This window comes from Rutilus rutilus, assembly GCF_951802725.1.
Source record: "Rutilus rutilus genome assembly, chromosome: 15".
In the NCBI taxonomy this organism is placed as follows: Eukaryota; Metazoa; Chordata; class Actinopteri; order Cypriniformes; family Leuciscidae; genus Rutilus; species Rutilus rutilus.
The window spans coordinates 28,687,018-28,712,187 of record NC_140220.1 but is presented as its reverse complement, the minus strand read 5'-3'; the positions used below and the strand labels follow the sequence as shown (position 1 = coordinate 28,712,187).

The 25,170-nt window shown below is 39.5% G+C and overlaps 1 protein-coding gene across 2 annotated transcripts in view; it reads left to right on the top strand.

Annotated features, from left to right (window-relative positions):
- mdn1 (midasin AAA ATPase 1) overlaps window positions 1-25,170 on the top strand; it is a 54,345-nt gene that overhangs the window by 27,629 nt on the left and 1,546 nt on the right. Inside the window, exons 48-100 of one of the 2 annotated variants that reach the window (XM_084433270.1) lie at window positions 79-278; window positions 740-966; window positions 1,078-1,191; window positions 1,601-1,730; window positions 1,803-1,909; window positions 2,013-2,146; window positions 2,228-2,388; window positions 2,481-2,601; window positions 4,657-4,873; window positions 5,011-5,251; window positions 6,192-6,318; window positions 6,606-6,770; window positions 6,897-7,111; window positions 7,464-7,851; window positions 7,957-8,069; window positions 8,470-9,133; window positions 10,284-10,445; window positions 10,596-10,878; window positions 10,971-11,209; window positions 11,949-12,044; window positions 12,172-12,266; window positions 12,376-12,500; window positions 12,626-12,778; window positions 13,046-13,155; window positions 13,258-13,331; window positions 13,577-13,760; window positions 13,991-14,144; window positions 14,378-14,524; window positions 15,144-15,270; window positions 15,349-15,454; window positions 15,610-15,725; window positions 16,038-16,457; window positions 16,751-16,974; window positions 17,127-17,264; window positions 17,354-17,532; window positions 17,622-17,783; window positions 18,056-18,190; window positions 19,565-19,703; window positions 19,869-20,173; window positions 20,289-20,424; window positions 20,785-21,095; window positions 21,177-21,341; window positions 21,588-21,689; window positions 21,849-22,047; window positions 22,216-22,380; window positions 22,467-22,624; window positions 23,183-23,272; window positions 23,387-23,502; window positions 23,723-23,897; window positions 24,326-24,399; window positions 24,520-24,634; window positions 24,749-24,815; window positions 24,944-25,086. In XM_084433270.1, the coding sequence (XP_084289396.1) occupies window positions 79-278; window positions 740-966; window positions 1,078-1,191; window positions 1,601-1,730; window positions 1,803-1,909; window positions 2,013-2,146; window positions 2,228-2,388; window positions 2,481-2,601; window positions 4,657-4,873; window positions 5,011-5,251; window positions 6,192-6,318; window positions 6,606-6,770; window positions 6,897-7,111; window positions 7,464-7,851; window positions 7,957-8,069; window positions 8,470-9,133; window positions 10,284-10,445; window positions 10,596-10,878; window positions 10,971-11,209; window positions 11,949-12,044; window positions 12,172-12,266; window positions 12,376-12,500; window positions 12,626-12,778; window positions 13,046-13,155; window positions 13,258-13,331; window positions 13,577-13,760; window positions 13,991-14,144; window positions 14,378-14,524; window positions 15,144-15,270; window positions 15,349-15,454; window positions 15,610-15,725; window positions 16,038-16,457; window positions 16,751-16,974; window positions 17,127-17,264; window positions 17,354-17,532; window positions 17,622-17,783; window positions 18,056-18,190; window positions 19,565-19,703; window positions 19,869-20,173; window positions 20,289-20,424; window positions 20,785-21,095; window positions 21,177-21,341; window positions 21,588-21,689; window positions 21,849-22,047; window positions 22,216-22,380; window positions 22,467-22,624; window positions 23,183-23,272; window positions 23,387-23,502; window positions 23,723-23,897; window positions 24,326-24,399; window positions 24,520-24,634; window positions 24,749-24,815; window positions 24,944-25,086 (9,213 nt within the window). Of the gene's footprint in view, window positions 1-78; window positions 279-739; window positions 967-1,077; window positions 1,192-1,600; window positions 1,731-1,802; window positions 1,910-2,012; window positions 2,147-2,227; window positions 2,389-2,480; window positions 2,602-4,656; window positions 4,874-5,010; window positions 5,252-6,191; window positions 6,319-6,605; window positions 6,771-6,896; window positions 7,112-7,463; window positions 7,852-7,956; window positions 8,070-8,469; window positions 9,134-10,283; window positions 10,446-10,595; window positions 10,879-10,970; window positions 11,210-11,948; window positions 12,045-12,171; window positions 12,267-12,375; window positions 12,501-12,622; window positions 12,779-13,045; window positions 13,156-13,257; window positions 13,332-13,576; window positions 13,761-13,990; window positions 14,145-14,377; window positions 14,525-15,143; window positions 15,271-15,348; window positions 15,455-15,609; window positions 15,726-16,037; window positions 16,458-16,750; window positions 16,975-17,126; window positions 17,265-17,353; window positions 17,533-17,621; window positions 17,784-18,055; window positions 18,191-19,564; window positions 19,704-19,868; window positions 20,174-20,288; window positions 20,425-20,784; window positions 21,096-21,176; window positions 21,342-21,587; window positions 21,690-21,848; window positions 22,048-22,215; window positions 22,381-22,466; window positions 22,625-23,182; window positions 23,273-23,386; window positions 23,503-23,722; window positions 23,898-24,325; window positions 24,400-24,519; window positions 24,635-24,748; window positions 24,816-24,943; window positions 25,087-25,170 lie in introns of both variants that reach the window. The other variant, XM_084433269.1, reaches the window with a different exon arrangement.

The window sequence follows — 25,170 nt, the reverse complement described above, 5'->3', positions numbered from 1 at the left end:
CATGACAAGCTAAGATATATAATTCCGTAATCCCTCAGATTATGCCCCATCAACCCCACCTTTCACATCCTGTCTCAGCTGGCACAGGAAGTCATAGAGAGGCAGTTGGCAGTGCTGGACTCTGAGGACTGGGGCAGTGGGCTGCTGTGTGCAGGCGTTTGGCCGGACCGCATCCCCTCAGCCCTGCTGTGCACTGAGGACTCGTGTTTTTCCAGTGTCCAGAGAGATGGACAGGTCCTCCTGTACTGCCTCAACACTCTCAGCCTTTACGGAAAAAGGTCAGAACTATACATACAAAACTAATTTTGTTCTTTATTACCAGCCACTTCATTGGTGTTAATGAGATTGCACTAATGTTTGTGCTCATTAAAGACATTTCCGTTTTGAATTTGTTTTTGTTTTCTAGCTTCAGTTTAGTTTTAGGTTTTCTGTATATATATCTTTTCTTTTTTTTTTTATAAGAGCTGCCAAATGATCCCTCTGAACTCAAAATCAAGCTCAAATCAGCATTTTATGTTCATCTATTTGTTTATATATTTGGTCAATTAGATAATACAGCTAACTGAAACTGCAATAATAACTGATTGATATCAATTAATTCATTGTTCATTTTATTTTGTTGTAGGTTTGAGCTTGATTATTTCAATTAGCATAAATGTTAGGGAAAAAATAATAGTTTCCCCCTTTTTTTGTTGTAGTTAACAACAATAACCTTGTATAATAACCTTTACCGATTCAGGAATCGTCCACTGAGCCTAGTTGACCTGCAGAGGGCGATGCAGAGCGGTGCTGTACTGGATGGGCTTCAGTTTTCCGGAGGTGGAGGACTGGACGGAGGAGCAGAGAATGCATTGCGCCTCCTCCCGACAGCAGTTAAAATACTGACAGAAAGAGCTTCTCACAGTGACTGGGTTCTCAGAACCAGCTGGCTCTCCCACCTTACCAAAACTTACAAACATGCACCAGGTAGGCTGTATAGGAAAAATAATGCTTTTTAATGTGTTTGGTATAGCTTGTGTAGCCATACTACTTGAGAGCTTATCTGTCCCAGTCCTGAGATCGTGCTTGTCCTTGTAGATGCAGCTCTGATGCAGTTGGACGCAGGATGCACAGCGCTGAAGGCCGTATTCAACAGCAAGCTCATCGGGAAAGGCAAATCTCTAGCTGAGCTTTTGCAGCCACACAGCACAGGTACATATACACTCTCATATATATGCAGTCATGAAAATGAAAGCAGTTTCTTTCTTAGAAAATGCCCATGGTCTAATTGTGCACTAATAATCAGTGATCTCTGAGTCCTTTTAAACGACTTTCTGCTGATCTAACTAAAGCCGTGTAAGTAGGGAAAAACAAGATCATGGTATAATATCAATCCAAAAGACCAAAGTCCTGAGTCCTGATAGATAAAAGACCCACCCTTTATTATTTTATGCTAAACATTGTGGTTCATTATAAAGTCAATCACATAATGGAAGTTAAATGCATTGAGAATGCCGCTTCATGGACTTTAACATTTAACCAAAAAAACATTAATATTCAAACCTATTAATATTCAGTCAGACTTGTGAAATTACTAATAAAAAAAAAAATTCTTGATCAGATGACTACAGGATTTTGGTTGACATGCGCTGGAACAAGCAGTACTTGGACATCTTGGCCAACACCTGCAACTTTGAGGATGAGGAGAGATACATGGAATTCATGGAAGCGCTAAACGCTGTTGCCAACAGGTAAGTCCTTATTCTACTTTACTGGAATGTTTTTGTAGTAAAAATTATATGTTTCATGTTCTGTTTTGAAAGGATCATATTGCTGATGGACCGAGAGGAGAGAGCAGCTATTAACAGCAGTGCTGGAAACAGCTCACCTCATAACAGCGCCTTGAGACTTGCCACTGCCTTCTCAAAAGGTATTCGCACACTTCCACAGCCATGTTAAAATACCCTGTTAATATTAGGAGACTTGAACAAACTAGTTTGTATGTGACTATTATAAATGTTTGGGTTTTATAGGAACGGTTGACATAGGCCACCTGCCTCATCCAGTGTTGGTCCACCTGCGCTCGTTTTTCGACCTGTGGGATTCATTCGTACTGCAAGCCATGCAGTCGGGCCAGCCCTACATCTCTGACCACCTCATGTTTGAGGTCAGAGCGGTTTCATTATAGCCACGCTGCTGTTGCTACTGTTCTGCAGTTGGTTTACAGTGATGTGATTTGTGTGTTCAGATCCTGCAGCTACTGCAGTGGAGGGATCGTTTCTGGCTTGTGTGTAACACGCTGTCTGCGGATACACGGGGGGTGTGTGTGCTGTCCTTGCACTGGCAGTGGGTGCACAAAAACTTAATTTTGCGACTGCCTCAGCTTTTGATGGGGGATAGTGACTATGAGTGAGTAATGGCTTTATTACATGATTAAAAGTCTTCATGTAATGTTCTCTTTAGTGTTTGTTTATATGTATATATGTGTATGTTTGTTTCAGAGGCCAACAGGAATTACACACCATCTCCACGGCCATCCAAAACACACTTTCCAGCTCTGTGGCTGTGGCCTCTTCTCTGAAAGGCATTCAGAAGACTTTAGGAAAGCCACTGCCGTTCAAGGTTAGGCTATATACAGTGTATATATATATATATAGAGAATATATATATTATAAAAAATATATATTATATAATAATTTATATATATAATATTATAATATATATAATATTATATATATTATATATTATATAATATATATATTATAAAAAAATATTATATATATATATATATATATATATATATATATATATATATATATATAAATAAAAATAAAAATACAGCGATATATAAATATTACTACCGTTTAAAAAAAAATATTTCAATATATTTTAAAACCTTATTTATTTTATGCATTTCATTACATAATTTATGCCATTACTCCAGTTTCTTAAAAAATCATTCTAATATGCTAATTTGGTGCTAAAGAAACATTTCTTATAATTTCTTTTTATCAGTGGTGAAAATGGTTGGGGTCATATAATGCCATTTTTGTACAAGCTAATATGATTCTTTAGGGTCTAAATGAAAAGTTTGTAATATACTTCAATTAAAAATAGGGCTGGGCGATTTAAATCGTGAGATTGTTATGCGCCATCACCTGCTTTCAGATGGAGCGGCATTTACTACAAAGAGCCGTAGTTAACTGACAAGCTGAGCCATATCGCATTAAAATCGCGGACGTATCGCCAGCGATAATTAATGCGATATGGCTCAGCTTGTCAGTTAACTACGGCTCTTTGTAGTAAATGCCGCTCCATCTGAAAGCAGGTGATGGCGATTTACTACTAATCAAGGAACCGGCTTTACTGACGAGATGCGCATAACAATCTCACGATTTAAATCGCCCAGCCCTAATTAAAAATTCTCATTAGTATTGTAAGAAAACACTCATTTTACCTGGTCAAAAACAGCTCTGTTTTCAGCACGCCGTTTAAGTGCATGTGTCTTTAAATGATAATGAGCTTTGCTCACCCCGCCCCTCTGTTCTGTGCCTACACCATTTCTAACACAATAACACAATAACCATAATGCGTTGTTCATTATAAACGTGGGATTATGAATTATATCGAGAACGTTGTACATAGCAAACATGCCGTAATGTACCCTGAGTGTAAACAGCCGCATTCATCGTGAAGCGTGCAGCAAGCGATTTGCAAAGATTAATATAAATATTAATATAAAGGTTAATAAAACGTTACACTCACTTCTTCTTCTGGAGGTGCAGCAGGAACACGAATAGTTGGTACCGATCCTTTTTTCAGGAGCAGCTTCTTAGCAAAACCAGCTTTATACTGACCCTCGTTTGTAAAGTAGTCTGGTGTGTGAAATGATTTGCGCAAACATAAAAGCATTGACGTTGATCGTGGGGAATATTCCCTTCGAAAACAAACTCAGCCACTGCGTCTTCAGCGGTTCGGACTTAGGAACATCAAAATGACTGCTGTGTTCCTTATTGCACCCAAGAACAGAACACCACAATCGCTTAGACGCCATTCTGCTCATAGACAGTGCTCCAGCGTATCAACAATGACGCGCAGACTATGATGACAGACAGCTCGCTCACGAGCGAGGGCGGGTCTGTGTTGAAACGCTGCTGTCAATCAACAATCGTGGGAGGGGCGTAGATTTTGTGCCATCACAAAATCGAATGTCTTGATTTGAGACGGGAAAACATATAAGAAGATTTTAAAAAAAAACACTGGATGGATTTTTATCATTTTATGATGGTTGTGTACAGGCACTGCCAACACACATTTCAGTACAATCAACTTGTACTGTAAAAGTGCATGTACCATTATATGACCCCTTTTTTTTTTCTTTAATATAAAGTTTGAAAGTACAGAAGTAGAAATAGAAAATAGTGAAATAGAAATATTTTGTAACATTATAAATGTCTTTACTATCACTTTTGATCAATTTAATGTGTTCTTGCTGAATAAATGGTATTAATTTCTTTAAAAAATAAAATAATTAATTGTAGTATATGTCTAATAAAAATAAAAAGAGGCAAACACCCAAAAATAAATTGAGAAATTCTATTAAAAGTATCAGAAGTATTTTATTTCAATTCTGCTTTCTAAGTGATCTAAAATAATCCCACAATCTTTTCTGTGCAGCTGGAGGCGGTGGCTGAATGTGCGGCCCGTTTGCGAGTGCTGTGCGGGGCTTTGGATGTTAGGGACCTGCGCCTCGACAACAGCCTTGCATCGTTATGGAAACAAGAGGTGTCTCGTCTCCGTGGTGTGGCCATGGGAATTGACTCAAAAGAGGCTCTGCTAGAAGCTTGGGGTCTAGTGCTTCAGGCTAACCTCCTGCTGGAGCCTCAGAAATCAGGTAAATGTCACTTTGGTTACCTTATATTGTAATTCTTACGAATTTTGGGCATGAAGTGCTAGTACTAAACCATACAACCAGGCAAATCCTGATCCCCTTAGTTTATTAACACAAAATATACTGATCGTTCTATCCAGGTGTCCTGGAGAGGCTTGTGAGCTGTGTGGATCAGCAGCAGGGTCATATGGCTTCCTGTGGCCTGCTGGACTCTCTGTCTGAAGATAATGAGGAGGAAGTGGGAGACGGTGCCGCACCAGACAGGGAGGTGTTACTGCAGCTTGCACGCAGGGCTCAACTGTGGCCAGCACTGGAGGAGCTGGCAGTACTTAACCAGATGAAAGTCACCACAGACCTGCTGTATCTGTCAGTCACACCAGGGTATGATGATGTTTCTCTATCAGATTATTAAAGGTAGGGTTGGCAATTTCAGAGAGGCTAGCAATAGCAAGCTAGCTTTGAAAACATAAGATCCCACCCTCCCTTCAGAGCGCTCCCAACGCCACACCTCCTTCAAAATACATGAAAAGCAGAGTCACGAGACAAGAGACTGTTAAATTACCTCATGTCTCAAAGCACATAACATCACAATAATAATGATGAACATAAACAACTTAAAGAGCTCTTACTTGTACCACCTGACTGCTGTAGATTCATTTCGGCGTTGAAAGTGTTGACATATAAACGCATAAATCAGAGTCTGAGGACGTGAGCTGCTCCGAGGAGAACGTCACAGGTTTTCTTCTCGTAATTACGGTTACGACATGGCGTGAACGCAGCATAAGCTCGTTGTTTTGGTTCAGGAGGAACTGTAAAAGGTGGCTGCTGTTTGTTTGTGGCGCTCGGTGACTGACGTCTGTCTACAATTATGCATGGCCTCATGAAACGCACTGATGATGCATGATCAGGGTGCGTGGAGGTATGGAAATGCATATGTTGACAGGAAGGTAGGAATTTTTTTTTTTGGGTCCTGAGATTTCCACAGAAGATGTGTACTTTATTTATTTTTTATATTTATACCATTTCTATTATTGATTGCTATTTGGATATAAAGAGAGTTTCAGCCAGTATAACAAAGTTTTTATTAAAAAAAATTGCCTACCCTACCTTTTAACTATTATAAAACAATTAGGCCCGATTTCACAGACAGGGCTGTTATTTACATTGTATTTTATTTTATCTTTATTTCAATGAAAGAAAATGATGTTTAATCATTTTATTTATCAACAAAACTTGATTTTGCAAAGTAGGATCTTGTAGCATAAGGTGTTCTTTGTTCTGTGTTTTACTCATATTGTGTTGTGTATATTTTGCTCTACAGAGGCAATAAGAAGGCAGAAGATGGTCTGCGCAGGTCCTTCTCTAATCATCTGCGTTTCTGTATGCAGTCGACACCCATGAACATCCGACAGCTGCAGCCTCTCTGGTTCCTGCTAGGCACTGAGAGGGTCTGTCAAAACTCCTCCATTATAATGATTCCGGTGTTATCATCAATGGCCATGTTTTATCTTTGAGTCACATTTGACAAGCTTCAATTGATTATTAAATGTATCATACAAACAATACAAATGACTTTGGTTAATTTTTTTTAGTTTAAACTATTTTGAGTTTAACTTATAAATGATTTATGAAGTATTCCTTTCTCCATTTACTGAGAATCACATGCTTCACTAGGGACTAAAATATTAATTTCAGTTGATCTCAGTTTTCATTCTCGTTTTTATTCCCTCACCAGCCTGTGGAGGAGCTGCCGCTGGTGTGGTGTGAGCTGCTGTCTGAGACACTGGCAGCGTTATGGAGCAGCAGTGTGACCTCTGACCCTGACCGTTGGCTGAAGTGGAATCCACTGAACCCTGAGGAGCACATCAACTCCAGATCACTGTTGGGACCATCTGATACGGTATGTGTGTGTGTGTGTTTGATTGAGGGGAAAGAGCTAAAAACACTGCTTTTTTTTTTTTTTTTGAATTTAACATGTTATTTAACATGAATAAATAACCTTGACATGATGTTTGTCGATGTGAAGGGTCCTGGCATCTTGAGTCGTGCGGTGTGGTCCCGCTGCATGCTGGGAGTTCTGAGCAACACTGATGCTGGCGGCCGATGGGATCCATCAGGGTCACACTTCCTGTCATCATCACGGGTGACCCTGGGCGAGTGGAGAGAGAGAACTGGGCAGCTGCAAGATCTGAATGCTGTGATCTGGGATAATATGGCTATGGCTGAGCTTGCTGACTTCAGGTAGAGACCACATATCATACTTAAACACGGATACATATGTTAGATTTAGACAATTTTTGTACAGTATGGGATTGTAATATTAAAATATGCATTTAAATATATTGTATTCCATATATGTTTTTTATTTTAATTAGTGGTGTCTAATCGATTAATCGCATCTAACATAAAATGTGTGTGTATAATATATATATATATATATATATATATATATATATATATATATATATATATATCTATATATATATCTATCTATATATATATATATATATATACAAATTTCAATATATTTTTTTTGTAATTTCTATTGTGCAATGGTTAATTTTTCTCTCATTCCTTCTCTCATTCTCTGTAGATTAACTGACTGTAGGCTGCAAGGACTTGTGTTGCGTAGACAGCTGCAGTCGCTCTGTGAGCTGTTGTCTCCAGGTTTACAGGAGAGCTATGCAGAATCCTGTGACAGTCTAACTGAAGGCCCGGACCCTATTGGTGCTGCCCAGGAGATTCAGATCGCCCTCAGAGAAGGCCTGCCTGAAAACCTGCTCCCAGAGGGCTTTCTGGAAACCTTAGTCACATGCTTGACGCAGTTCGCACACAACCGGGCACAAGATTCGGTCCAGCTTGCCCGCTCTGGAGTTTTCTGGGTGAACATGGGTCTGCTGCAAATCCAAGTTTGGGCTCCACAAACAATTTTTGACCCCGCGGTAAAAAGGGGATATAAACTCCGCTATGCACAAGAGGAGGTGAGACAAGCTCGCAAGTGGCTAATTTTGTGACATTCTAGAGATCTATTGCAACCTTTCATCTACAAATCCAAATCATCTATGATGACTTTTTGTGTCTCTCAGCTTGCTTTGTTACAGGAAGAGTGGAAAGGGCGGAGTCTTTCCTCACAGCTGCTCACAGGGGCGGAGCTTGAGGAGAGTAGCACAACTGACAGCTTCCAGCATCCTCGCATCAGGTAACCAAACATTCAGCTTCTATTACTTCTGGTACAGCCTACTATGCAATTTTTAATGGATGCATGAGATATTGTACCATATCAGTTATCGTCCGATATTTAATAGTTTATGCTAAACTCCCCTGTTTTCACAACCTACTACATAGATTTGTTTGGATGCACAAGATCTTGGCACCATGTCAGTTATGAGATTTTCAGCCAATATCAGTTATCGGCCGATATGAGAGATTTTGGTTACACTTTATTTTAAGGTGTCTTTGTTGCAGTGTAATAATACATTTAAGTACTGAGTAATATTGAAAAAAAAATATTTGTTGTCAAGAATTTTAATATTGGTTTATGCCTACAGACTTCCAATTTAATGTTTAAAACTCTTTTGTTGTTTGTGTGTGTCTTTTAGATACTTGTGGATCCGTATGCAGCAGGTCAAAGAGCAGATTTGTGAACTGAGTCGTAAACAAGCCTGCCGCCCCCCTGACCCCCAATACGGTCGCCTATATCAGGAACTCCAGCACTACCTGTGCAGCATCGGCCAACCAGCTGCAGTGGGTGACCTGCTCTCCCACCTCCTGAAGGCCTTACAAGCCCCGGGGCCAAAATCCAGGCTGGGGATTCAGGGTTTGTTGAAGGAGGAGGCCGTCTGGCAGGCTTCACAGCACCGATTTTGCCAGCGTTTGCTTGAGGATTACCCTCTCTATCCTGATGTGGTGGTGCCCCTGAGGGCAGCAATTCTGCAGGTGCAGCATGGCATGCGACTCTTGGCGTCTCAGGTGTCCACCTCAATAACTGCCCAACCGGGTCTGACGCGTCTCGTGTCCACTATGCTAGCTTTTCCAAGTCCAGCGGCATCCTCTTATCTGGCCTGTGCTGACTACCTGTGTTCAAGGGAATGCATGCGTATGCTAAAGGGCCTGGGAAAGCATTTGCCAGCGACAGAGGTCAGTCGCGTGATCCCAGATCATGCATTGTTGCTGTTGAATGCGCTGCTCTACATACAGAGTCACACGCTGAGTGCCGGACATCTCAGTGCAGAGACGCAAAAACTCTTCAGACATGTTTGCCAGGTGAGATATGAAGTGCAGAAACCCAAACAATAAAACCTGTGTCAAGAACATGAAAGGAGAAAGTCTAAAAGATTTTGAATTTAATTTCAACTAATCTAAACTTGGATCTCAGATTTTTTTTATGTGGTGTCAAACTTTTTTTTATAATGAATAAAATGAATTATAATGTGTATATATCAGTGTTATTTTAATATTTTATATACTATACTATATACTATTAATATACTATTAATATTTTGAATTAGCTTTTATTTGTATACTTTCAGTTTTCATTTTAATTTTAGTTTTTGTGTTTTTTGTTTGTTTTTTACTAGTTTTTTATTTATTTTTATATATAGCTTTATTTCCGTTTTAGTTTTAATAATTACTTCAACTAATCGCTTAGTTGGCAAGGTTCTCGTTTACATTTAAGTTTTTTAATTGTTGTTTTCCAAGTTATGCTTTAAGTTAAGTTTTTCATCTAATATTATATAAAGTACAGTAGTCAACATTTGAAGTGGATCAAAACCTTTATCAAAGTACCCGTTCTTGTCTTAGGACAACTTTGATTAACTTTTCTGATCCACTTCAAATGTTGACTACTGTATTTTATTATTAGTCAATATAGTGTGTGTGTGTGTGTGTATGTGTATATATATATATATATATGATATATATATATCATATATATATATATATATACATATATATACTGGAAAATAGTATACTGGTTATAATAATGTAATAATTAATAATGTATACTAATTGGGTTACACTTTATTTTAAGGTGTCCTTGTTTCAGTGTAATTATACATTTAACTACTGAGTAATATATGAATTAACTACTTGAATTTACTATAGGGTTAGGGTTTGGTTTAGGGTTAGTTATTACTATAGTTACTACATTTAACAAGGACACTGTAAAATAAAGTGTTACCTTATTGATTTTAAAGCCAAGAATATTATTATCTATTCAGGAAAATATTTACTCCAAGTTAACAGGATTTTTTTTTCTACTCACTATTACTATTAGATGTTTAAACCTGCAGAGAAACATTTTCAGTTGAATTGATTTGTTTAGTGCCCTTCACGATACATACATCAAAGCAGCTTTTGTGAGAAAGCTATTTTGTGATGTTAACAAGAGTGACATAGGCTGTGTTTTGTTCAGGCTTTAGTGAATGAATGGGACGAGCAGGAGAAGAGAGCTAGAGAAAAAGAGCAGATGGAAGCCAGTCTGTATCGCAGCCGCTCTCGTCTGCACGGGACAGGCCTTACGGAGGACCAGCAGGAGGAGAGAGAGTTCAGACGCTCTTTTCCTTCCTACCACAAGGTAAAGATGGACTAAACCAGTCATCTGTTTTTATGTGTCTTTAAATCTGTTCACACACATTTGCATGTTTTTTTTGCCCTTTCCATTGTTGTCAAATCAGTAAGAGTTTGTACTTTGGCCAATAATGTGTTTTCAACACTTTCTCCACAGGATTTTTCTGATATCACTTCAGAACCTAGTCTCGATCAGCCAATAATCATAGAGGACGATGATGATGTAGATAAGGAGGAGTCTAGTGAGACAAGCAGCTTCCTGTTGGTCAGCAGCATGAGCACAGTGGTTCAGGTCCATCAGAGACTCTGCTTGTCTTACGCTCAGTCACTTTGGTACCAGCCCAACTCGCCAACCAATCACACCAAACACCACATCAGTGCCCTGGTTTCATCTTATCAAATCACAGCTCCACTGATAGCCCGCTTCTACCATCTAATGGGTATGAAGGCATCATTTTATGCAGATCAGGACTCCACAGGCCCTACGTATCTCGTCATCTAACCTTTCCCTGTTTCTCCCCTTCTCTCTCAGACTGTGAAGTGGATCCTAAGTTGATGGGCTCTCAGCTCCTCCTCAGCACTCTGCTCCAAAACACGGTTAGCGGTTCAGGGGGTCCAGCTGGACTGATTCTGCAGAATGATGGGCCGTATGACTTCTACATAGAGCCTAACATGAGTCAGGCCCGGATCTGTCTGCCAGCGCTAGAACAGCTGAGCAAGGCCGTGAAACAGCGCCTCAACGACTGGCCCGAACACCCTGCTCTTGTTCAGGTGGGAGTAGCCGATACTATTACTGTCATTGCTAAGGTCTAATTGAGGAGTTTTGGAATTGGGGTACTGAGACCCACAAGGGACTTAAAAAAATGTAAGAGAAAAAAAAGTAGTTTAATGTTGTTGAAAGAAGACTCTTATGCTCACCAAGACTATATTTATTTAATCAAAAATACAGTAAAAACTGGTATGTTGTGAAATATTATACAAATTAGTTTAAAATGTAATTTATTCCTGTGATGGCAAAGCTTATTTTCCAGCAGCAATTACTTACTCTAGTCTTCAGTGTCACATGATCCTTCAGAAATCATTCTAATAGGCTGATTTGCTGCTCAATAAACATTTCTTCTTATTATTATCAGTGTTTAAAACAGTTGTTACTTAATATTTTTGTGGAAACTGATACATTTTTTCATGATTCTTTGATGAATAGAAAGTACAGCATTTGTTTTTAATTTACATCTTTTGTAACATTATAAATGTCTTTCTGTCACTTTTGATCAATTTAATGCATCCTTGCTGAATAAAAGTATTAAAATGTTCAAAAAATCTTTTGAACAGAACAAATTTACTTTGGCTTCAGTATAGTAACAATATAAAAGATAACATTTTGCAAAAAATCCCTGGCTTAGTTAACATTTGAGATGTCACGTAATTGAAAGTCAGTTAGCTTGATAAAGCTTTTGACTTGTTCTCAAATGTCGTCTCTTAACACCTCCCTATTGTATTATGTGTCCAGATCACCATGGTGATAGAGAGGATATTAGCATTCAGTCTTTCCAGCCCTTTGGCAAAGTTCCTAAATGGTCTGGAGATCCTGCTCAGCAAAGCACAGGTAGAGGAATCCATTCATGCACGTATATCCTTAAACCACGACTAGTCAGTAGATTACTGGCCATTTGTGCACAGCTTAGACCATGATATCAGTTTTAGAGCAGCTCTTCTCTCATTTTTCCTCACAGGACTGGGAAAACAATGCTAGCCGGGCAGTGTCTCTAAGGAATGAGCTGGAAGCTGTCACACAACTTATTATTCAGTGGAGAAAACTTGAGCTCAAGTAAGTAGTCTAGTGACACTACTCGTTAATGGTGGTGGTTAAAGCCTGTATGGTTGGATTAGACTGCGACATGATGGTCTAACTGGTTTCAACTACTGTATCTCCACAGCTGCTGGTCGAGCAGCCTTGATAACGCACTGAAGCGCCACGCTGAGAATTCAACCAGGCACTGGTTGTCCATCTACCAACTCATAGAGAAATACCTACAGGAGCAGAGGACAGACACCAGACATGGTGACCGACTTGCACTTTTATATATGTAGTAGTAAAACGATTTCTCCTCCTCCTACAGTAAATGAGTAATTCCAGTATATCACATTTAATGGGTTTGCATTGTATCACACTTTTTTGTCCAGTAGATGATGGTGTGGAGGATATTTCCCTCTCGTCAGTCTCATCCACACTGCAGGCCTTCATAGAAGGCTCCACCTTAGGAGAGTTTTCTGTCCGCTTGTCCATGTTGCTTGGTTTTCACTGCCACGTCCTGCTGGCTCCTAAACAGGGAGGACATGGTAAGTGAATAGAGAATATTCTCTTGTTTATTTTGTCAGCAGAGATCACTAACACACATGGACTAAATTCGATTTTAAGAGATCTTTAAAATGACCTTCAAAGTGATTTCATGACCTTTGAATTCCAACATGGACACGACAATACAATGTTAATACAGTACAGTGTTTTTTTTTTTTTTTTGCTACTTTGTGTATTAGTGTTGTTTGACAAAGTGTTGACTATGCAGGCCACATTAAATGCATGACCTTATCCTTTCATCCTCACAGACTCACTCGGCAGTTTGCTGTGGAATCTCTATAAATACTACACACAGTTCTCAGAGAGCATCCAGACCAAGATCACCCAGCTGAGGTCTCCCATAGAGAAAGAGCTCAAAGTAGGTGAAACTCAAGCAGGCAAGACAGATGTCATATATATTTAGTTTTTTTTCTTCCTGTCTCTTATTGATTTGATGCAATCTTTATCTTGATACATATAGGACTTTGTCAAAATCTCCAAGTGGAATGATGTCAGCTTTTGGTCCATCAAGCAGTCAGTGGAGAAGACACACAGGTGAGAGTGATATATTTAAAATATATTTAAAAAAATCTTACCATCCCCAAAATTTTGAGTGGTAATGTGTTTTCAGCTTAATCACATCATCAGCATGATATTGTCATTATTTGTCAGAATGTTTGTTACATTCCAGCACTCAACGGAGAAGATGTAACATGTATATTTAACATAGTGCTTAAGCAATGGGCTTCAAACTGGCTGTAATGATTTAAAATTAACGTTATGACATTGTCTGTGATCAGGACCCTGTTTAAGTTTGTGAAGAAGTTTGAGGCAGCACTGAAGGAGCCGTGTGCACCTTGTCTGCTGGAGCAGGGCAGTAGCGGCAGCATGCATGATGTGGATTCACAGCCTGAGGAGACTCCTCTGCACAGGGTTCACCGAGCACTGAGAGGTGCCCTGCCTGGAAAGGGCAGAGATCTGCAGGTAACATTATCTCAACCTGAAATAGCAACTCAGTTCAAACCAAACTGTCATTTTAAAATGTAACTTTCATCTTAAGTTCAACTCTTTTGCCTATGAGACAATTGCTTTGCATATAATATGACATCTTGAATTTTAGAGGATTTCCTGATATAACTCTCTTGTCCTTATCATGAACCATATGGTATCTGTTTTTGTAACATGGTTGTATTTAAACACTTTTCATGAATCAGACTGATGGTCCAGAAGAACTCTCATCTGATAAAGAGCCCTCGTCTCTCCAAGCCCGTCTACCTGTCCTCACGAGGAAGATGAAGAAGCTGTGTGTGCAACTGGTAAAGAAGACCTCTCTGCCTGAGCTCTCAGAAGACCTGGATCAGTTCACAGGTATCACTTTTTGCCCTCACCCGAAGGCTCATAACTTCAGAGATTATTTTGTCTGATCTTCTTATTATTAAACTAGATTATTTTATGCTATTTTATATGCTGAGTCAGGCTAGTCATCCTACCTAGAGCTTACTCGACATGTTCAAGTTATTAAAGGCATACTTATGAATGAATTGTGAAAATCTCATATGAACCTGAAAATGTAACTTTCTCTCCAATTTGTTATTGTCCAGTCGAAATAATTGCAAACGTGCAAGCACTGCAGAGCCTTTCGGTGGACCGTAGCATGGAGCAGGAGAAGCAGAAGGCGGAGGTGAAACACTTCCTCCTGCAGAAACAGAGAGCACTAGCAGACCTCTTCAAGATGCTTGCACAGATCGGTCAGTCTGAGTCATTTCTTGTTGTATTAGAGAATTTGTTGTTGGTCATGAAAGAAAAACTGGAAACATCGTTGTTTAATTATAATTTAATTCATTCTAAAGGTTTGAGCCTGGTTTCTCCCAAGCTTATAACATTAAGTTTGCGACAACTTTTGAACAAGGATGAATAACAAAAATCTGTTCAGTCATTTGTGTGCGGCTTGGTCCAAAGATCATCTGAGTAAATTTTCATAAGAATTGGACCAAATTTGGAGGAGTAGTGAAAAAAATGGAATACTGTACTTCAAAATGGCCACTACTGTAATGGGTGGTGTCTTAATGTAAGATGGTGAATGTGATCAGCATGGTGAGGCGAATCAGGTGTGCTAAGTTGCAGTTTTCTAGAACAAAGGGCTCAAAAGTTATAACCATTTGAAAAGTGATTTTTTTTTTTTTTTCGAACTGGTGGTTGTGCTATAGAGTTGGTCCTAGATACCCCTAAATTAGTCAGATTACTAATTTGTACCACTTCTATAACTGTGCCAAATTTCATTGTTCTTTGATGTATGGTTTATAGAGCTGCCATAGACCCCCATATGTAAGATGTAGACAGATGATTAATTGTTTTATTTCTCTCCAGGTCTGTCCTACCGTAAGGGTCTGAACTGGGGTCGTACTGCAGACCCAGATGAGACACTGTGTCTGCAGCCAGTGGAGATGAAGATAGCCCTGTCTTCAGTCAAGACACAGGACAACACAGAGCACACGTGCGTAACCATCATCTATAGTGTCTTCTATAGAGCTGAGGGTCAGAGCCTGATTTTGATAGTAATTAATGTCCACAGGTTATTTGCTGAGATGACGAATGCATGGGAAGGCTGTGAGAAGTATTTCTATCGATCCTGGGCCAGGCGCAACGCCATGATGACAGCATTACAATGTGCCGTTAAGGTGAGGGCCTTAAATCAGCTCCGATATAATCTGATCAATTTAGCGTCTGCTTTAGATTTGATGTTGATGTTAGTTGTGCTTTGTTGGTTTCAAGTAGTCTTCATGTAGTGCTGCGGTAAGGGATTGTTTTTTTATTTCTTTCTTTGTTCTTCTAGGAGCTTGGTCTGGGAAATGTAGAGCGATGTCGAGGTTTCACCTCTCACCTTTTTAAACTTTTGTTGAGGCAAAGGCAAAGACTTGCTGGACTCACAGAGCACTGGGTCCATCTGAGGTACTGTCCTTAAAAATCTGTGAAAATGTATCATGGTTTCCAAAAAAATATTAGGCAGCATTTTCAACATTGATAATAATAAGATCATGTGGCACTGATGACTGGATTATTTCAGCCTTGTCATTTTAAAATATATTAAAATAGACAACAGTTTTTACTGTTTTTAATTTCTGGTTTTTTTTTAATGCAGTCTCTGTGTGCATAAGAGACTTAGAAATCATACTGAACTGCAGTGTATACATTTGATGTGCCTGTCCTCTTGTATGCCATGACACTGCATGTTTTCTGATTGCTCTCTGTTTAAAATAACAGGAAGTTGATCGACAGTGTCCAGAGTATCCAGTCTCACACGGCTGGCTCTGGAGATGATGCCAGCGGTCTCCCTCCTCAGGAGCCTCTCCAGCACTGGATCACCCGAGCTCAGTCTTCTGCGCTGCACTGCTCGGTTGTGCTCCAGCAGCTCTCTTGGATCTTCCAGTGCTGTCCTGAAGGTTCTTCTGCAGTGCCCGCTGAGGCCAGGGAGGGGGAAGTCGTGCAGGGTCAAGCCACACTGAGCCACCCGTCTCCCCTGGCCCCTCACATCCAGCCACAGGCGTGTTTGCTGCGGAGAGGGGAGCAGGCTTGGAAAGAGGTGGAGCAGAAGGTGGAGAACCTAATGAAGGAAGTGAAAGACCTGAAAGAGAAGTTGGATGGATTGGCCCAGGAATCCACAGAAAGAGTTATCCATAGCTGGTGAGTCAGAGAAACACTTGAATTGAACTGTTCAATTAAGTTCAGGAAGTGCAAACAATGATCTTGCATAAATAAAAAATAGTTTTTTGTGTGTGTGTGTTTGAATTTCAGTGTATTCAATATATATATTTTTTTTTTGAGACCAAGAAATCATAGGCATTTCTATGGCTATTTTTCTAGCAAGATATTGTCCGCCATCCCTCTTAAATTTAATCTCTAGTTTAAATACATCTGCCTTTAAACTTATAACATCATTCATGATTATACATTTATCTTCTCTCTCATCCTCACAGGGATCACTTCACACTTTGCTGTTCCTTGCTAGACCGGCTGGGCATTGTGGTTGGCCAGATGCCGGTTGTAGAACAGCTCTTTATTCCTGACGGAGTTCTGGTCCCCCATACCCAACCTGCCCTCATCTGTGGTCTCCAGGCCGTAAGGAACGAGGTGGAAACCTGCCTCGCAGAGTTCACCACCTGGAAGACTCACCTGCTCTCTATCAGACAGTCACAGAAACGTAAGAGCATAGATATTAGGTGAAAAACTTCAATAACTGCAGCCAACTGAAATAAAATAAGTTGAAGTACTAAAATTACACAATACAGAATAGCATGTGTAGTCTATACTGATTCACATTTATCTACCCATTTTTTTCTTGTCTGCATGCAGGACGTTCCAATCCATTTTCTGTTGAGTTCTCTGAGCAGTTGGAGAAAGCAATAAACATGATTCTGTGTGCGGTTCAGACCATTGTTAAGAGGAATGAGAGAGAAAAGCAGGAGGATCAGCAGTCAGAATGCAAGAGAGGTAGGAATTCACCCAGGATTTTACATAGAGCTTGTTTGAGGGGGATCTGTTTGTCTGTGTGCTCATTTTGTGTGTTATATTTTCTCTAGAGAGTGACTCAGAGGTGGCAGAGGAGTTCTTGAAACCAGGACACTTGAGCAAGTTACTGGAAGAAGACCTGAGTGGAGACATGTCCAGTCTCTCATTACCGGAGGTCAATAAAGTCGTGACAGAGCTGCTAGAGAGACTTCGATCACACAGGGATGACTGTCAGCCCCACCGACTACAGGTCCGTTGACATCACGTCACGGTATTGTCTGCAAACAGTTAATTTTTGAAAAAAAGTTGAAATGTGTATATTTAATGTTTTATATGAAGGAACTGAAGGAGGCGTGTAGGGGTGTGGTGCGTTTGGAGCCCATGCTGTGTCTGTATTCTGAGTTGGTGAGGTATTATCTGGCTGTACTAATGGGAGCTCACCGTACCACCGGGAAGCTGCTGTCCGTTCTCGCTAACATCTTCACTGAACTCGCACAGAAGGTATATTGCCTTCTACTTTCCTTTACTGGTCACTGGGGGATTCTGAAACAGAGTTGTGACTGCTTGCTACATTGTCATATGACTTTAAAGTTACTTCCCCCATATGTATGTCATGCCAGAGATCACTGTCTGTACATTTAATTGGGTTTGAATATTTCTCTGCAGTTGTTAGTCTTGAAATGTGAAGATAAAGGTTATATTATATTATAATTTGTGTTACTCTGTCCTTTTGTCTGTCTCTTTCTCTCCCTCTCTCTTCTATCACTCTGCAGGGTTTCTGTCTACCCCAGGAGCTGATGGGAGGAGACGGTGAGGGAGCGACAGAGTTCCATGACTATGAGGGTGGAGGAATAGGAGAGGGTGAAGGAGTAAAAGACGTCAGCGACAAAATCGAGAATGAAGATCAGGTACGTTAGTATGACTGAAGCACTGTTCAGAAAGCATTTGTACTAGGGCTGTGTATCGCCTGTGTATCACGATACAGGGGTCATGATACGATATATTGCAATACTGGGGATATATTGTGTTATTTCTTGTTTTTTTAGGAAGTGGATCTAATTTAAGAAAAAATGACATAACACCACCATATGCATAAAAACTGAGCAAAAAAAGGTTTATTTTATTTAATATGAACAGTGGGATCTGCATTTGCATTTATCAGTCCCTCTAACATACAACATCATCAGCACTGATATATACACACACACAGACTGCACATATTCTTAGATCCTGCTTTAAAGGTTCACAGTATAGCAGTTTTTAATTTCTTGAGTATTTAACAACAGAAAGTGCATGGTCCACTCCATTACACAGTTTTTCATATTTAATACTGTAAAGCTGCCTGCTTTTAACCAATCTATTGTATAAAGTGCTAATATAAATAAATGCACATCAGATGTTTTCTTAACTGTTTTCTCACCGCTGTCATTTTTGGGTCACACATTAGTTTAGGGTCCAATTCTCACTATTAACTATGACTTTTGCATCAATAAACTTCTAATTACTGCTTATTAATAGTTAGTAAGGTAGTTAAGTTTAGATATTGGGTAGGATTAAGGGATGTAGAATATGGTCATGCAGAATAAAGCGCTATTATGTGCTTTATAAGTACTAATAAACAACCAATATCCTAGTAATATGCATGCTAATAAGCAACTAGTTAATAGTGAGAATTGGACCCTAAACTAAAGCGTTACCCATTTTTGTTGTGTGTTTTTGTTATTGAGTTGGAAGCGCTCGGCACATAATTACATAATCATTACTCTCTCATCAGCGCGGATGGCACTGGGATGTTAAGTGAGCTCTTTAGATTCAGTGTGTTTACAGAGTATTGGATTATGGCATGTCTTTTTTTGCAAACAACGTGACTCTTGTCAATCTCCTTAGTAATTGATTTATAGTGGAAGTCAAAATGACTCCACACTTTTTTTTTGCTAATGTTAGGGGTGCACCCTTGTGCTTCCACAGTTTATAGTTGTCTAGTTCTGAGATAACAACTCTGCCATCTAGTGGTTGGGGTTCAAATTGAACACAAACCCACTACCACGAATCTTGGATGTAAACAAATAAATATCGATAGTGTTTTTGAGAATTGATCAAATATCGGCAAGCATAATATTGAGATATTCACGTGTATCTATATTTTCTTACTCCCCCATTTTGTACTCATAAACATCTGAACTGGAGTTGAACTAAAACAGAATTGGTATTGATTGAACTTACGTTTTTACAACTGAATTCTGAAGTAGAGTCAAACTTAAATTTTTTATTATTTTGTTCAGGTTGAAGACACCTTCCAGGAGGGTCAGGACAAGAAGGAGGAGGAGCAAGACAAACGGGACATTAAAGAGGAGGACAATGCCATTGAGATGTCTGAAGATTTTGATGGAAAGATGCATGATGGCTCAGACCATGAGCCAGGTGACTGAGCCTGCTGTTGAATTAGATGATAGACTGAACTGAAAATGGTTTTAGTAGATGCAAATTGTACAATATATAACTTGCACTTTATATATTGAGAGAAACATTAGAGAAAACAAACATTAGAGAAAACATTATAACCATAATCTCTCATCTCCGGTTTAGGGGAGGAGGATGAAGAAGACTCTGATAAGGAAGAAGATGAGGAGCTGGATAAGAAGATGGGTGATCTGGGAGATGGTCAGACAGATACTCTAGACGAGAGGATGTGGGGAGATGATGAGGATGATGATGATGTTGATGGTGATAAAGAGGAAGAGTCCGGTCCAGGAATGGATCAGGGAGAGTCAGAGCTGGTTGCGAAGGATGACAACATGGATGCTGGAGAGTCAAAAAAAGATAAGAACCAGGACAAAGATCACCCAAAAGATGAGGAAGAAAAGGAGAAAATCCATGAACAGGTGGACGAGGTCAGTCCTTCACCATTTCTTTCTATCAGATCTGTCTCCCAGTAGAATAGAGCATAATAAATATATGTTATATATGCATAAATGTTTACAACTTGTTTTTTGTGTGTGTTTGTAGCGTGAGTTTGATGAGAATGAAGTAGACCCATACCACGGAAAGCAGGAGAAGGCAGCTGAACCAGAAGCAATGGACCTGCCAGATGAGCTTAACCTTGATGAAGATGGCAAGGATGAAGAAGGGGGAGAAGGGGATGGTATGTTCAACATTCATACATCTCCTGAGTTTTTTTTTTGTTTTTTTATCCCGAACAGAAGGTACGCTACTGTTCAAAAGTTTGGGGTTAGTAGGATTTTGTAAAATGTTTTTATGCTCACCAAGGCATTTAACTGTTTAGGCAGTAACTGTTTTCTATTTTAATATATTTCTTTAAATATTTAAAATACTAATCTTTTGAAACATAAACGTCTTAATTTTCAATTTAATGCATCCTTGCTAAATAAGTGTTAAAAAGTGTTAAAAACATGCCCTAAACTTTTGAATTTTGAATGAGTGTGCATGTATTAAAAAGTGGGGAAAAAAATTCACACACTTTTTCATTTTACTCTTGTTTCAGAGGAGAATCCGTTTGATATAGATGACAAACTCATGGAGGTGGATGAAAACACTGGAGAAGAGAAAGATAGATCGGAGGAAGGTGGCGATGAGATGACAGATGAGCAACAGGAAGGACAGATGGAGGAACATGGAGAAGACGACAAATCAGAAGAGAAGGAAGGAGCAGAAATATCAGAGGATCAGAAGTCTGAAACGGATGAGAGAGGAGAGAATGAGGGAGAGGAGGACGAGGAGGAGAAGAATAAAGGTCAGGAAGAAGGACACGAGGAGGACAAGTCCATACCGGCTGATCAAGGCCAGAAACCAAAGGTTTGTTGTTCAAAAGTGAATTACAAGGAAATGTGTGGAGGGGAAAGATTTGCCTAATCATTTTAATCTGACATTTCACAGGAGGAAGAGGATGGGGGTGAGGATGATGATGATGATGATGCACAGGTGGAATCTTCAGAGAGGAAGGAACATGCATCAGATGGACAGACAGGAGAGGAGAACGTTCAGAGTGACACCGCAGTAGAGCTGGCTGGAGCCGCGTCAGAGAGAGACCAGGCAAAAGAGGTACACAAAAAAGAGACTGGCTTAATATTTGCAGATGTCAACCTTAAAAAAAAAACAGGTTTTATTTTTTATTTTTAAAAATCTCTCCAAGGTCATGGAGAGAAAAGGGAAAAGGCCTGGAAAAGACAGAGATATTTATAAGCTTAAAATGAAATTTCTATAGTCAGTATACATTTTAGTCAATGTAAATTTTCATGTTATTCTCAGTTAAGTAAATCAATTATGGAAATGTGCCCATGTCCACAGGAGGACGGCAGCGGGGCAGCGGATGCCAGTCAGTCTGAAGGGCACGACTCCAAGCTGATGGCCAGGATGAGTTCACACAAACAGAGGCAAAAAAACACACAGGTCAGTGTGTAAAATAACAGGCTGTCTCACACGATGATTATTTGCACATTTATTTATGGATTTTTGTCTGGTTGCTCAAAATAAAAAGATAGCATGTTGTCTTTATGTTGTATGTGTAAAACATAGAAAAGCTGATGACCGCTCTTATTTTTCTACCAGAGCTTCAAACGCAAACCTGGACAGGCAGATAATGAGCGCTCAATGGGTGATTATAATGAGCGCGTGAATAAGCGTTTGCGTACGGTTGACAACAGAGAGGAGAAAACGCAGGATCAAACTCAGACTGACACACAAAAGGAGTCTGACCTGTACGAGCACGTAAAACAAGGAGAGGAGAGATACGACGCTCAGACATATGGTGAGGACTTATGTACAATTATGTATATTCTGACTTTCATTTTCTGTAAAATGCATTTACTAATTCAGAAACATTGAGCTCATGTGAGGCATGTTCCTATCCATGTAAACCGTATTTAGAAGAGATACCACCTGAGTCACGTTCTCTTTTGACATCTGTTCCTCATAGATGCTGCCAGTGCAGAGCAGCAAAAGCCAACTGGTGTGAAACAGGAAGAGGACAATGAGGAAGATGACATTGCAATGGATGTGGAGGAGGAGAAGGACCTGCAGGCAGTTGAAGCCCAGGAGCTTAAACCAGAGAAACTAAATGATAATAAAGCCTCTCAGAAAGGTACAATACACTCATCCACCAAGTGCTTGTACACACACATGCATAACCTATGTGTCCATGTTGAACATTTGTCTGTTCTCTCTCAGGTCTGGAGTGCGGGGATTTGGAGGCACAGAAACAGGCGGATGAGGAAGAGAAGGAGAAGACAGAGACACAGAGGAGCAATAATGAAGAAGAGATGAAAGAGAGGAGTGATGAGTCCACCATCCACACTGTACCTGAACTACTGATGGACATGCAAAAGGTATGTTGTTTCACGCTTACTCAAAAAAAAAAAAATGCTTACTTCCCCCCCAACTTTTGAATGGTAGTGTATTTTTGAAGAAGGTAATACATATTTAGCAAGGACACATTCAATTGATCAAAAGTGACATTAAAAGACATGTATAGTGTTACAGGGAATACCTTTCTTTTCCTTTTCATCAAAGAATCCTGAAAAAATCTTATCAGTTTACACAAAAATACCAACACTTATATTATTAGTAATAATAAGAAATGTTTCAAATCATCAAATTAGAATGATTTCTGAAGGAGCGTGTGACACTGGAAATTGGAGTGATGATGCTGAAAATTCTCAGGAATAAATTACATTTTCAAATATATTAAAAAAGTACATAGTTATTTTAAATTGTAATAATACTGTTTACTGTATTTTTTTTATTAATAAATGCATACTTAGAGGTCATTCTTTTAAAAACATTTTAAAAAATCGTATCGACCCCAAACCGTTACCGGGACCACTAATGAATAGCTCTTATTTTACTGCATATCGAATGTACAGCAAATGTGTGTGTTATATCAGGCACCACTGAAGAACCCGGAAGAGCTGAGAAGAGAGATGGAGCTGCAGTTGGAGGCCTGGCAGAGACAGACTTTAGGATCCCAACAAGAGGTGACATCATAACACCAGTCACATGACAATTGAGCAGCTTCTCCTCATCTCACATATCAAAATTGTAATGTTTAAATAATTTGTATTCATGCCATTTTTTTTGTTGTTGCTCAGGAGAGTGCGGCAGCAGTGTTGTGGCATCAGTACCAGACCCTGACGTCTCCTCTGTCCCAGGAGCTCTGTGAGCAGCTCCGCCTCGTCCTGGAGCCCACGCAGGCTGCCAAACTCAGGTCGGTCCCTCCACCTTCCCATCCAACCTCTAATGAAGCATTTCTACTTAACCTGTTCCCTCAAGATCACAGAAATTATCTTTTAAAAGAGTAGCTTCTCTAGCACTGTCAATTCACTTGTCAGGTTTATCAGTTCAGACCCGGAAAATGTGGGTCCTGCAGTTTGTAATAGCTCTCCTCAAGATTTTTACCGTTTACACTGTTTAATGATCTCAAACAGGGGAGACTTCCGCACTGGCAAACGGCTGAACATGCGCAAGGTCATTCCTTACATCGCCAGTCAGTTCCGTAAGGATAAGATCTGGCTGAGGAGAACAAAACCCAGCAAGAGAAACTACCAGATCTGCTTGGCTGTGGACGACTCCTCCAGTATGGTGGACAACCACTCCAAACAGGTACAGTATCCTAATATTGCTTTAGATATTAAATATCACCCGCTGAATACATGTGAAGTAGGGCTGTCACAATATCAGAGTTTCACTATACGATTATTGCGAAGATAATTTTTTTTTTTTACTATTAACAATATTATCACGATATTTATAGAAATGAAAAAATGCTTTCAATCAAATCTTTAGCTTTTATTTTTTTTGACCAATGAATCTCACTCAAAATATAAGTGTAGGAAGATGGTGTTTGCGTACTGACATGTACTATATTGGTGTCAACCAGATAGTTACTGCTGTTGGATTCTTCTCAATATTATAATTTGTGTGGTATTAACCTGATATCCAGGTTGTGAATCCCCTAATGTGAATCCTTTAAAATGGAAGGATGTTACCTTTTAATAAACATGTGTTTGATAATGTGTCTGTCTCTGTAGCTGGCGTTTGAGTCGGTGTCTGTCATAGTGAACGCTCTCACACTTCTGGAAGTGGGCCAGGTGGCTGTGTGCAGGTGAGTTCAGATTATCTTTCCACAGAGTACAGAAATATTGGTGCAAGGATTGGTTGATTAATTAATTCATGAAATGTATTCACTCACTCAATTATCCATCTTTTAATTCTCTTGCTGTAGTTTTGGAGAGAGTGTCCAGCTGCTCCATCCTTTCCACCAGCAGTTCAATGACCAAACAGGAGCAAAAATACTGCGGCTCTGTCAGTTCCAGCAGAAAAAGACCCGAATAGCTCAAGTAAATAACTTGTCTTTACATGTATTTATATTATTTTGTTTTATTTTTAAACTGACTTGTCAGGTTTTATCCCACACCAACATAGAAGTAATTAGGAACAATTTTATCTTTCAGTTTTTAGAGACTTCAACAAATATGTTCATGGCAGCCAAACAGCAGATACCTGGCTCGACAAACACCGGTAAAGTAGTTTACGTCCGATTGCTGTAAACAAAGCAGCCCTTAGTTCTAGGTCTTATTTATTTGCTTACATCAATTTCTGATCTAATACACTCTTCTATTGTTGTTTTTGTCCCTTTCTCTTAACAGAAACGTCTCAGTTACTGCTTGTAGTATCGGATGGCCGGGGTTTGTTCTTGGAGGGAAAAGAGAGAGTCGCAGCTGCAGTTCAGGCCGCTCGCAGCGCAAACATCTTTGTCATATTTGTAGTGCTGGATAATCCAAACTCTAGGGTGAGGGATCCATTTGGATCAAAAGGATCTGTGTTCACAGTGCAGTTTAGCTGAAGTAAAAAAATATATAAAAAAAACTTACAT